This window comes from Elaeis guineensis, chromosome 16 (assembly GCF_000442705.2).
Source record: "Elaeis guineensis isolate ETL-2024a chromosome 16, EG11, whole genome shotgun sequence".
NCBI lineage: Eukaryota > Viridiplantae > Streptophyta > Magnoliopsida > Arecales > Arecaceae > Elaeis > Elaeis guineensis.
In genome coordinates, this window is record NC_026008.2 from 43,859,343 (window position 1) to 43,872,706 (window position 13,364).

Sequence of the window (13,364 nt, forward strand, 5' to 3'; positions counted from 1 at the left end):
GTTTATACAGGAGAAAAAGGGGACGGTGGTGGGTTTATATAGGAGAAAAAGGGGGTGAAAAAAAAGACAATTGATTAACGATTAAGTTTGGAAAGTCTTAGTGCCCGATTCCGTCTTCGTTTCATACTCCTTTTTTGACAGAAAAAGAGTCCCTCAGTATCCATGCATGGTCAGGAGTCTGCAGTAGAGTCGCAACCCAAGTCTCCTAGAGGCTTCCTACTCCTCTTTGGAAACTTGCCAGCCCACCCCTAGACGAAAAGAACGGAGACAAAGGACGAGCTTTAGGCGATCACAAATGCTAAAGTACCATATTAAACATGGCCAGAGGTACAGATGGACCATTGGATCAAAGTTTCGATTAATGTACTCTCTTTTCTCAATCTCGCGTTAACTTCAGGTTGATTTGGGCGAGTTGATCAAAAAAAATTAGACGAGTTCAATTTGATTTGAAATTTAGCTTGAACTGAGGTTAAAACAGTGGTAAACAAACCGAGCTTGATGGACATTGAGCTCAAAATTAATTTCAAATCAAGTTTGATTGGGCCCAACTCTCATCCCTCAAAAAAGAAATTCTTTGCGCATCGCAAACAGTGTAGAAAAGCACGTCGTCTTATCTGATTGAGCCATCTTATTCGATTGATCCACGTAGCCGTTACTTGCTAACTTACATTTAATTAGAGGTGAGTATATACCGAATTGTTACCATGAAATCATATCGAAATCATTAAATGATAATGATACATAAATGATACCTTCTAAAAAATGGTACGGAAATGATAATAAAAAATTAAAATATTATTTTTTACGATACTAGAATAGTATAAAGAGTGCAATATACCATTAATTACCATACCATACCATTTTTAAAGATATTTTTATAAATTTAATTATTTTTATAAATATATGATTACTTTTATTAGTTTTATAAATATAAAAATATTTTTTAGTTCTTTTATGCAACTTCCTACTTCTCTAGAAATACTTTTAGTGTTTTATAGATGTAAAAATATTTTTTTAATGATTTTATTATTTTTTTAAAAAAATATTAGATGAATTATTCATCATGGTAAATTATCTATACCATTATCGTATTGTTTTTACGATATGGTAACGATAACAATATATATGATTCTACGGTACAAGAATAACAATGAAAAAAAAAATCAATTTTTGTAATACGAAAATAGTAATAGGTGTTTGGTACGATTATCTATACCATTCTCATCCTTACATTTAATATCAACAAATCAATTTTTTTGTTCAAAAATTTTATATGACAAAAATATTTTTTTAAAAATTATAATATTTTTTTAAAAAAATTATAACATTTCTTCAGAAAAATTATGATACCAAAAAATTATGACATTTTTAATGTTATAATTTTTATAAAAAAATATAATAATTTTTTTAAAAAATATTATAATACTGTACAAAAAAATAATGAATATATACAAAAATAATATTATGATATTTTTTTTTAAAATTTATGATACTCCTACTCAAAAATTATGACACTCCATTTTAGTTCAATCTTTTATACAAAAAATATTATAATTTTTATTAAAAAAATAACATAATTTTTATAAAAAAATATTATAATTTTTATAAAAAAATATTATAATTTAAAAAAATATATATTTTTATCATATAATTTTTTTTAAAAATAAATCAACCTATCAATATTGAATACACGTGACGAAGCAGTAACTACGTGAACTAATTGGATAAGATGATGCATTCCATCTTAAATGCGCAAAGAATGTCTACCGCTCAAAATCTGTTATGGCTCCCAAAACATTAAAAATGTCAAAAATTAGAAAATTTTTGGTCTGCACGCAATTACAGCACTGAAGCTTGTCGAATCAATATAGATCCCACAAGTCAAACTGGTGGAGCATCTGTAGCATGCGTTTAAAAGAATTCACAGCTTCATAAAATAGCAGTCAAAATTACAATTGATTTTCTATCACAGAGTAATAATTATCCAAATGACAACTCCAGAGTCACATGATCCCAAGTTATAAGTGTTAATTAGAAGAAGATAATGACCTAAAATATAGCCTACGTATGAATTGCAGTGTTAACCCAAAGTGTCGTGCAGGTACAACGAGCAAATCAAAATGGTGGCAAATGAAAATTCTAATCCTAGCTTTCTGTGGCTACCGTCTGCTTCTTGGGCATCCGATAACCACCAAGAACGCAAATCAAAATGGTGGCAAATGAAAATTCTAATCCTAGCTTTCCGTGGCTACCGTCTGCTTCTTGGGCATCCGATAACCACCAAGAACGCAAGCATGGTCACGCTCAAATGGCTCCAGCGTAACCTGCTCTTTTGGGTTGAACTGCTCGGCTTGCAGTTTCTTCACTTCTTGGGCGAACACAGCCTCAGCAGGCACCGTGGAATCAATACAATTTGCCTGAAAAGGAACAAAATCAGGTGATGGTGACCAAAAAGCTATTGGGTAAAATGTTATAACATGGAACTAATTCAGGTTTCTTCTTCCTGATTATTAAAAGAAAAATTGCAGTATAAATAAGAGGTCCTGCAACAGCTCCAAAACAATTTTTTTAAAAAAAAGTTCCAATACCATCCTTCCAAAAAAATAATAATAAATAGGATACCTTAATTGAGATCACAAAACGGCCACCATTCTTCAAGAAATAAGAAGCATTTAGTGCTAAAATCCTTGCCTGCAGAAAGAAATAACCAACAAAAAATTCCATGAACACCTTGTAATTTAAGTAGACCATAAATGCACCAAAGAAATCAATCATATGGGTGGATGATGGCATATTTAATACTTGATTTGATTCCAAGCATACCCTTTTTCAGGTAATGGGGAACAAAAGGATACTTCTCTTTAGCAGTGGATTTGGACCAACCACCCAGTATTGTGTGTTCTTGGGAATATGCTAATAGCAAATTAATTACTCTTCTAAGACTTTAGAAAATACTATGTTCTGTGATGTTGACCAATTTAGTTGGCACTACATCACTTTCAATAAGAAATATTCCGTCAATCAACATAATATATTTTGCAACAGAGACCTGAAAGCAACCCAGAACACATAACCCCATCCAAAATAAGCAGAAAAAAGGATAAACAACTCAATTGCTCCCCACTTATTATCACTACATTATCATTATGGTTTCCCTCGTTCAGTAATTTGTTCTAAACACATCATGTGTGCATTACCATTATGAAGGAATAACCTTTTTGCTCCTATTATGCACAAACACTTAGGTGGTGTTTGTTGGAGCATAAGACCTAGAATAGGATCTTATCCCAGCCAAATACCATTCATGAAATAGGCACAGACTTGGATTAAGCTAATGCCAGTCGAACCATGTTCTGCCTTTCTTTTGGGCATAGCCTATTCTTTATCGATCTCAGAATGGGCTTATGCCCATTTCACCCTCTTAAATTGTTATCCTGAAATTAATTTTATACTATCTATTATATCATACAAATATTACAATATGACCATTAATATATTATACATACAGTATTGCTAGCATATTATCTATAATATAACTATTACAAAATATTGGAATATTATATATCAAACTGCAACATATTTATATGCAATATATTATATGCCATATCTTAGTATGTTATAGTAGTTAGAAATCATAATCTTATAATATAACAATATTACTATAACAATATTATACACTATAAAAGACATTTCATATTTATCATATTACTATAATATAAATATTGTAACAGGCTTAATATTACTAATATTATATAATAGTAATTATTAATAATAACATAATATTACTGAAATTTTTACATATTAACAATAAATATTTTATCATATTAATATAACATTACTGTAAGGATATTATCATGTTTGATATGACATATAATTATAATAAAATTTTACTGTTAATATTATAGTATAATATTATTATACAAAATTCTATTACTATAATATAATATCACACTATGCCTATTAATCTAGTAAAAAAATATTATAATACAAAATATCACTACATAATTTATTTTACCTAGATTATTTTCATTAAATCATATAAAAAACTATAACATTATAATAGTACGACAAATAATAATACTCATTACTTCTAATATTATATATTATAATGTATATTTATACAAATTTTTTATATAATATATAATGCTATTCTTTAATTTTGACATATTATTTGAAATATTACTATTATCATATAAAATAGGGTAAATTAGTGAAAACTCTCCATTTGAGTTTAAACTTAAAAAGTAGCTTTCCAGTTGAGTACTCACTTAAAAGTAGCTCCCCAATTGATATAAATGACCAAATTGCTTCTGCAGTTATAAACCAACACTAAAACAATACTGCGATATTAAAAAACAGTACTACCTTATTGTAATATAATACTGCTTTATTGTAAAACAGTACTATCTTATTATGATGCAAGGATATTACAAAACAGTACTTTCTTATTATAATACAGTACTACCTAATTATAAAACACTACTGCCTTATTGTAATATAATACTATTATAAAACAGTACTGCCGTATTATAAAATAACACTACGATATTAGAAAACAGTACTGTTTTATTATAAATCAGTACTGCGTTACGTACTATAAAACAACACTGCGATATTAGAAAATAGTACGGTCTTATTATAAATTAGTACTATATTATTGTAAAACAATACTGTCTTATTGTATAATCGTATGATGGTATAAGGGTATAACAGTTATTTTAGCTAGAAATGGGGAGTTGCTTTTAATTTATGTTTGAAATGGAGAGCTACTTTTAATTTAAACTCAAGTGGGGAGTTGCTTTTAATTTGAAACATAAAATAGAGATTTTTGTCTAGTTTACCATATAAAATATACTAGAATAGGCTAAGGGTATTTTACCATTCTAATTTTGGACTAACATGCTTAGCTATGCCACCCAGCATAGCTTTTCTCCATTTTCCTTGTGCTGCTCTCACAACAAGCCACCTTAGTCCATCGCAAGCGGTCATGCTCCTCTGGCAACTTAAGCCTCACGACAATTCCATAAACACTACTTTGATGCACGATGTATTCAATATGATATACATACATATAACCATATTGAATCATAGATATGCAACTCGGTTCCTTCTACATGCTTGATACGTTGCACTAGTTGTAGAATGAAAAAATAATCAACTGCACTCCGATCCTATTTGATTATTTCATTGTTTATTTTAATACTGTGCACGTAGATGCCATGTTTAGCTAGGAAAACTATATTTGAGGAGGTTACTTTGCCCATTATAGTAATAATTATGTATGCTTGTATGCAAATAATTGACTCTCCATGATATAATGCAAATGCTCGGTCTTATTGACCAAAATGCAAGCTCATTCATATCTCTAAAACACATTCCAGTTGATGAAATCACAGCCAACCAGAAGATGCATCTTTCCCTTGACAAAATGTTGAGATCATGTCATTGGCTTCTGTCAACCTTAAATTTCAAAATGTAAATTGAAGATTAAATATCCGCGTATCCAACACCGTTCAAAGTCTCCTTTCTTGTAGTAAATTGGTTTTTTAAAGAATGGAAGGGCCGCATTATAATACAGTGATACTGACAGGATGGAAAATGAGGTGTACAGACATGGCAGCACCCTTCATTATTTCAAGAGCTTGAAAATAGTGAAGGGTATCCTTGTGATTTGAGCAGACATTTAACACATCCCTCCCCCCCCCCCCCCCAAAAAAAAAAAAATCACATAGGCAAATGATGACACATTCACTGCTCAATTCAAACACAAGACGACCCTTATCAGCTTTCAAGTACATGGGAATTGAAGGACACTCTGGAAGTGGTGTCAACCTCACTTTTTCGACCCGTATGTGCATCTATTTGTACCAAATATTATTTCTTCCTACGGCTGACTATTTTACTTTTCTTAATAATGTTTAAAAAGTCACAATTATTATTTCTTATGGCACGACAAAACAGTACAAAAAAAACTTATGATGAATGAGAATCAGTAGTACATCCAAATGAATTCAATATGCACCCCGACAGCCATTGGTCTATACTCATCATCAGAGTATCATCATATTATGCTCTACCCTGTTCAGTTATTTATTTGTAAAAGATGTCATATGTTCTCCTTTCACTAATATCATATTATGTTCCCACTATTACATATAAACACCTACCCTTGGTAAGTGGCATAGTCCCATCACAACTAAAGTGGCTGCACGTAACTTGTTATATCCATCTAAACCTAAATACATAGTGATTAGGTATTCCATCTCCAAACTTACCCATAGTTCAAAAATCATAGCCACCAAACTTACCATTTGCCCATCCAAAAATAACATTTGCCATCATCTTTAACTAGATAACCTCAGTTACACTTTTTGTTCCCCTAATTACTAATTCCTATATATCTTGTTGTAATTCACATCTTTGATACTTGAAAATGTTTTATACGCAGTCCAGAAATTAATTCTCTCATGATGCATAATAGTTATTAGCCTATCACCTATGCTACTTTTATAGTTCACTTGATATCTTTTGATTATCTTGAGTTGCCAATAAGACAAGGAAATGAAACAAAAACAGAAGAAATCAAGGTAACAAAAATGTTCAAGCCCATTTGCATATTTTTCGATTTAGTTCCAAAGCAACCAAATATAATAAGTTGCACAACAAAAGGGGGAAAACATACCCATAAATAATCAAGAGAGTCAAAAGTTCTAGATATTAAAAATAAAGATGGAGGATAAACAATAAATATATGTTGCTTTTCTGACTCACTCCAATATTCAATTGCAATCAATTCCCTTCTCAAACCACAAGGAAATAAGTTAGACAATGATCCTTTGCCTACTTCAAGAATCAAGAATGATACAGCCAATAGATCAGAATAAAATTCCACTTAACAAACGAAAATTGTTCTCATTGTCAGAACTGGTCTGAATTCACATAGATATTCCTTCATGATTTCAGATGCATATTTGTTAATTATCACATTTCAAATTTTCTTCATGCAAATATTTTTGCTGCTTACTACAGGTAGAGCAGCCAACCATTCAATCAGAACACTTAAATGCAATAATTCTAATAGAATTATTTAGAGCAATATAAGCTAATCTTCCATGGCACACCATTCCTGACTTACATATACACCGTTCTGAAAATATATCTTCAAAGACAATGAAGTGGTGAGCAAAGATCCAAGCAAAAGTGAATTTAGTAAAGACTTCACCAAACCAGAGTAAAATCATCGAAAAAGGAAAGGAGAAATGAAGGTAAGTGGTTTAAAAACAAAGATTGGAAAATGTAGTGCATAATGAAATATAAATATGCTAGCAGGATGATAGATAAAGATAATATACACATCAAATACGAAAACATGTATAAAGTTTGAAGCTCAAAAGGATCAAAAAGTAAGACTCCAAAGAAGGGAGGAGAAAATACACTAGAGACAAACAGGCATCAGAAACTCGAATTTGCATCATCCAATATGATGTCCTGAAGGGGAATCTGAGTAAGTTCATCATATGCTCGGTCACCAGAGAGGAGAAAGTGCTATAATTTCGCATATATAATAAAGAAAATGCTTCAAAATCACTCACATGAAATTGTAACTGCTATTTTAATTTTTTTTGAAGAGCATGATTCCTTCCATATTCAAACAGGCAAATAGCTTTATCCGTTGTATGGGGAACAGTCAAGAAAGTTGAAGCTCAAAAAGATCAAAAAGTTAAACTCAAAAACATGTGTAAAAGTTGAAGCTCAAAAAGATCACAAAGTATGACTCCAAAGAAGGGAGTAAAAAATACACAGAGACAAATAGGCATTAGAAAGTCGAATTTGCATCATCCAATATGATGTCCTGAAGGGGAATCCGAGTAAGTTCATCATATGCTTGGTTGCCACAAAGGGGAAAGTTCGATAATTTCGCATATATAATAAAGAAAATGCTTCAAAATCACCCACATGAAATTGTAATTGCTATTTAAATATTTTTCGAAGAGCATGATCCCTTCCATATTCAAACAGGCAAATAGCTCTATCCGCTGTATGAGGAACAGTGAAGAACACATAGGATACTGATATAATATTAAATGCTGATATAAATGAATGCTGCATAACATCACAAATCAATATATTATAGTAAGTTTTCTAATTTTATTAAGAAAAAAAAGACATAGCGAATTAAATAGACCTTAAGGCCAAAGATCAAATCAATATATCAGCAAAAACTTTTCAATATAACTTAACTAAGAATACATGAAATAACACATATTAAAGATATGAAAGATGTGGACTTGCTAGGGTGAACTGACTACATGGACACAAATCGCAAATGCACAACATCAGGGGAATAAAATGACACTGCACAAATACATGCAACCAGACAAGACTATCTAGATAAAATCACGGAAAAGAAAACATGCATACCTGGTCTGGCTGGGCAACATCTGAAAAAATGACATCCACCATGCCAACCAACATCCGATACCTTGCAGGATGCCTAGCATCTTCAATTATGGGAATAACATTTGTTCGCTTCTTTGCCATGTTCACAAGGTCCCTACCACTTCTATGTGAAAATTCAACAGCATAAACCACTCCTGTCTGCAAAGAAGCTTAAGATAAGACATGTAATTACCCTGAAACTCCAAACTTAATTATATCATGATCACAACGCACTTGTCCAAAATGTTTACTGCAGTAAAAGAACTTACAGGTCCAACAATGTCAGACACATGAGACACAGTAGTCCCTGACGCAGCCCCAAGATACAGTACTCGAGATCCAGGACCCTAAACCAAAAAGGAACAAACAAATAAGAGTTGACTCAGAAATAGTAAAAATATAATCCAGCAAACAGAGCAAAGCTTATCATCAGAAAGCCAGATGGAAAATAAGGAAACCAAACAAGAAAAGGGAATTCAGAGGCACAAAGAAACTTCAAAAAGAAGAAGAAAGCCGTCAGTAGAATCTAATATGGAAACAAAGGGAAATTGGTCAAAACATTAATTCATACAAGGATAAGCAAAATAGCAATTACTAAATTACATGAACAACACAGAAACAAGCCATCCAAAAAGAACAGATCAATCAGAAGGCTTAAGTATAAAGTTCATTTAGAACCATAGATAAATTTAATAACTGATCTATAAAAAAATGCTGTTCCATAAGAATCCATAAATCAGAAGCAATTTAACTATAACAACTAAGCTTCTTCAGAACCAAAGATAAATTTAATTTGATTATGATCTTTAGTGCTATGGTAACATACTGACGAAAAACAAGGATAAGTATAACATCTAGCAGAATAACTGATAAACATCAGATTTGTAGTTAAGTCAAAAGAAGACATCAGATTTATGCATCCAAAAAATAAAGTTCTTTTAAAAAAAAGGATGAACGACGGAAGCATAAATAAACAAAAAAGTAAATATATCATCACTCTTCTCTTCACCACCCACAGGTATATAAAACAGAGAAGCTGTTAGATCAGGTGAAAAGGGATAATAACCCCATTCACCACCACCCCACCCTCCCAAAAAAATCCTTCTTACAAATAAATGAATGAATGAAAAGGCAAATGTACCATGAATCTTCTCTTGATTCCCAGCAGGAGTAGGGAGGAGAAAGAAAAGGCTCAACCATCAACACGAAAAAATCACTAATGGCAATCTAACCAAGTAATTCATAATATGGCAAAAAAACAACCTTAAAACTTCAATTTCACGATTATTTCAAAATATGCCAGGTAAACCAAAAGGAAGAAGAGACCGATTACCATCCATATACTGTCAACACCACCAATAATGGCTGCTGCCAACTTCGAGCGGAAGGGATTCCAGATCCTGTACTCGACCTTAGTTCCATCCTCGTTCTGCACAGAGTAAAAGAACATAATGATAAGATAATGGATGGCAAATCTAACTTTCATCTACATCAGAACACGAACTTACGACCATCTAACCACAATAAAATTTAAGAGCGAGAGAAAGAGATTGCACCCAGAACCTGACCAAAATGAAACATCAATGATAGCAAAAGCACCAAAACCCCACGGGCTGTGATAGATTAATCACCTGAACCGAAATGCGCTTCTCACCATAAACGGATTCACCAGCGACCAAATTCCTTGTGCAGAGGGCGTCTTCCTTCCCTTTGACCACAAAGACCCCGTCGTGCCTGTGGGGCTGGACGATGACCTTGCTCCCACCCTTCATTCCACCTTTGCCACCACGGCCCATTCCACCCCTACCAGCCCCACGGCCGCGGCCACCCCCACGGCCACGGCCGCGGCCAACCCCACGGCCACCTCTCCCTCCGGCTCCTCTTCCCCTGCCTCTACCTCCGCCGCCATCACCCCTGCCTCTTGGGCCTGCACCTCGGCCACCACCTGAGAACAATTCCAAAATCAATAAAAAACCAGAGAAACCAAGATTTACGCAAAAAAAAAAAAAAGGAAAAAAAAAAGAAAAAAAGAAACTAACATTTCTAGGAGGCCATGATAATAAAAATTTGAGAAAGGAAACAGGAAAGTTGGTCATAAAAGGCCAAAAGAACCAAGATTGAAACAAAGAAACCATAACTTTGGTCATAGAAGGCCAAAAGAACCACGATTGGAGCAAGAAAACAAGAATTTTAGTCATGAAAGGCCAAAATAACCGAGATTTGAGCAATGAAGCAAGAACAGACTTCACGAAATCGAAATTTCAAGCGAAATATAAACAAAATATTGGTTTTGAATCGCATCAAAGATCGAATCATATACCTTGAAGAGTAAAAAGAAGAAAAAAAAAGATTAGATTTTTAACATCGCGCTTAAGCAGAAAGAGAATAATCTTCAATACTGAAACTATTACTCGAGAAGAGGAAAGAATGGGAAAGGAGGGCGAATCAAGGCGAGTTACCTCTCGGAGGTCTCATGTCTACAGCTCCCGAGAAGGTGGTGGAAGGGCGGACGGACGAGACCCTGAAGGAGAGTACGACAAGGGAGTCAATTTATAGATGCGGAAAGACTAGGGTTTAAGTTTTTTAGGGTTTTCGCGGAAACGAGCATGGTTGTTTCGGTGGAACCAGGCCGGGCCCTACTCTTACCCGGCCCGGCCAGAAAATTATTTTCGCGCTTAGGCCAGATAATTGTGTAAGATCCAAGCCCGACCCGATCCAGATCTAAGCTAGAGCCCGATGCGAATCTATTTGGACCAGCCCAAGATACTGCTTGGCCCGAGCCCAGGCTGCACTTATAATTTTTTGTTTGAAGGAAAATAAGCTGCCGATAAATTTTTTGTGCATCAATATAAAAAATTTGACGTAGAGTGCATCATTTTATATGATTGATCCATGTAGCTATCACTTTTTAATACGTATTTAATATCTGTAATTTTATTTTTTTATTTAAAAATTTTGTATGATAAAAAATTTATATTTTTAAAAAAAATTGTGACATACTGTGATATATTATAATTTTCTACATGCAGAATATCGTAATGTAGATCAAAATATCGTAATATAAAAAAAATATTTTTATTCAATTATTTTTAAATACATATTTAATATTTACAGTTTAATTTTTTCATTCAAAAATTTTGAATAATAAATATATTTTTAATTTTTAAAAAAAAATATAATCCAGTAGTATGATATCTTACATCAAAATTATGACTCTTTATATGTTGAATACCATAATATGAATATAAAATATTATAATTTTTTTAAAAATAATAATATTTTTTTTTTAAATTTTTTAAATAAAAATATAAAATTATAAATATTAAATATATATTAAGAAGCAACCGATCAACTATATAAAATGATGCGATTGACATCAAATTTTTTGCACCGCCTGCGGTGCACTACAAATATCCCATAAGCTGCCTCACCACTGCAAAAAATAGAGGTGTGACGGGAACGGGCACAGAAATGTATGCGATGGGGAGGGTGGCTTGGGCATGCATGGTATCTATAATCTAATGCATGAAGTTGGAAGAACTAAGTTTGAACGTGCAAAAAGTCGTGGGCCCTTATGCCCATGCTAACCATTTCATGACCTTGATGACTTGATTGGAGTCCACCAAATTCTTTTTTCGAAAAACGAAATTGAGGCCTGGCCTCGATTTCAGCTCTTTCAAATGTCAAATCAACTATCAGCAGGAACCACGAGAATCCGATTGCTCCCATCAAGCTAAACTAAAATTTAACTAAATAAAAAAAAAATGTAAACCAGAATTACAATATAAGGGCACTGTTTTTTTTTTTTTTCTCCCTCTTCTCTCTCACACGCACTAATATCATGAAATGATACTGATGACTTGATTGATCTCGCCTGTAGTATCCCGCTAGTTGTTGCTATTAAAATTCTTTCTGATTCTATCGACACAAAATTCTTTTAAATGATAGAGAATATTAGAACCTGCTGGCATGTCCGTTGCATTTGCAGATACACCACTAGTGCACAAGATTCGTATGCGCCACTATATAATTAATTAATGTATTTTCCGCTATCCCTTGCCACATGCTCCCTTTTGAGTACAAAATAAAGCAAAATCCAACAGATATTTTATCAACAAGACTATTAAACAGGAGGGTGAAGTTATGGCATGTATATTCGGACTCGGACTTGAATTTCAGATTGAGATCGAATTTGTGGTCAGGCTCGGAACTGAACTGGGCTAATAATATGCTCAAGTCTAATCTGAAAATAAAATGGATTCTATATCTAAGTTCAAATCTGATCTAATTTCATTCTAATCTAATTCGATCGAATTTTGTTCGAGCTTATTTCTAGTCTTATTCTTGATCATTCTGATCTTCATATTTTATCTTTGAAATGTGGTTTCTGATCACACCTATCCATTCATGACATTGTGCGGTGGAGCAGACGTCTGGCGGGATCAACAATTGTGCATGCATTGCAAACTCGTTGATTATCTGTACATGGCTAGTTGGCTTTGGTGACATTTCACTTGGATTTGGTAGGCTCTCCTGTGTCTAGGCTTTTAAGGATGTGCCTAAAATTTTTTAAACTAAATTTTCTCAATCTTCACTAAAAAAAAAAGAAAAAAAAAAAGAACACTCAATTTTGTTGTCAATTAGGATTTCATCCAACTAAATCCAGTTAGTTTGAGCTTTACGACATTCACACTCAAATCATTTGAAAGTTCATCCTATTTTGAGACCATTGCAAGTCTATCTTTATGATCCGTGCACTCGTCAAAATATGATTTGATAGAAAAAACATAGGGGCATGATATGAATCCATTTCTAGAGATGGCAGTCTATTCCATCCTATCATATTTCTGATATCTAACCTCCCTCAATCCTAAGGGGTCAAGTTTCACCCATAGATCCAAGAAAGATATGGATAGTGGTAAAAT

General features: G+C 33.0%; 1 protein-coding gene and 2 non-coding genes across 3 annotated transcripts; all 3 read right to left on the reverse strand.

Annotated features, from left to right (window-relative positions):
- Positions 1 to 1,942: 1,942 nt before the first annotated feature.
- Positions 1,943 to 11,035, reverse strand: LOC105059088 (rRNA 2'-O-methyltransferase fibrillarin 1). The gene is made up of 7 exons (XM_010942260.4): positions 10,899 to 11,035; positions 10,071 to 10,384; positions 9,773 to 9,868; positions 8,709 to 8,786; positions 8,422 to 8,598; positions 2,623 to 2,691; positions 1,943 to 2,417 (listed from the first exon to the last, which is right to left on the reverse strand). The coding sequence occupies exons 1-7, from the start codon at positions 10,912 to 10,914 to the stop codon at positions 2,235 to 2,237; spliced, it is 933 nt and encodes a 310-aa protein (XP_010940562.1). The 5' UTR covers positions 10,915 to 11,035; the 3' UTR covers positions 1,943 to 2,234.
- On the reverse strand, positions 7,449 to 7,523 carry LOC114912663 (small nucleolar RNA snoR60). Its single transcript, XR_003798369.1, has one exon. It is a non-coding gene; the product is annotated as a small nucleolar RNA snoR60 (small nucleolar RNA).
- On the reverse strand, positions 7,813 to 7,887 carry LOC114912664 (small nucleolar RNA snoR60). The gene has a single exon (XR_003798370.1). It is a non-coding gene; the product is annotated as a small nucleolar RNA snoR60 (small nucleolar RNA).
- Positions 11,036 to 13,364: the final 2,329 nt, after the last annotated feature.

Bases quoted from the DNA above. Each gene is read 5' to 3' on its own strand.
- LOC105059088 (XM_010942260.4), bottom strand. The intron at 8,787-9,772 runs GTAATCGGTCTC...TTTTTGGTTTAG, and splicing joins GTGTTGACAGTATATGGATG to GGTCCTGGATCTCGAGTACT. The intron at 8,599-8,708 runs GTAAGTTCTTTT...GCTTCTTTGCAG, and splicing joins TGTCTGACATTGTTGGACCT to ACAGGAGTGGTTTATGCTGT.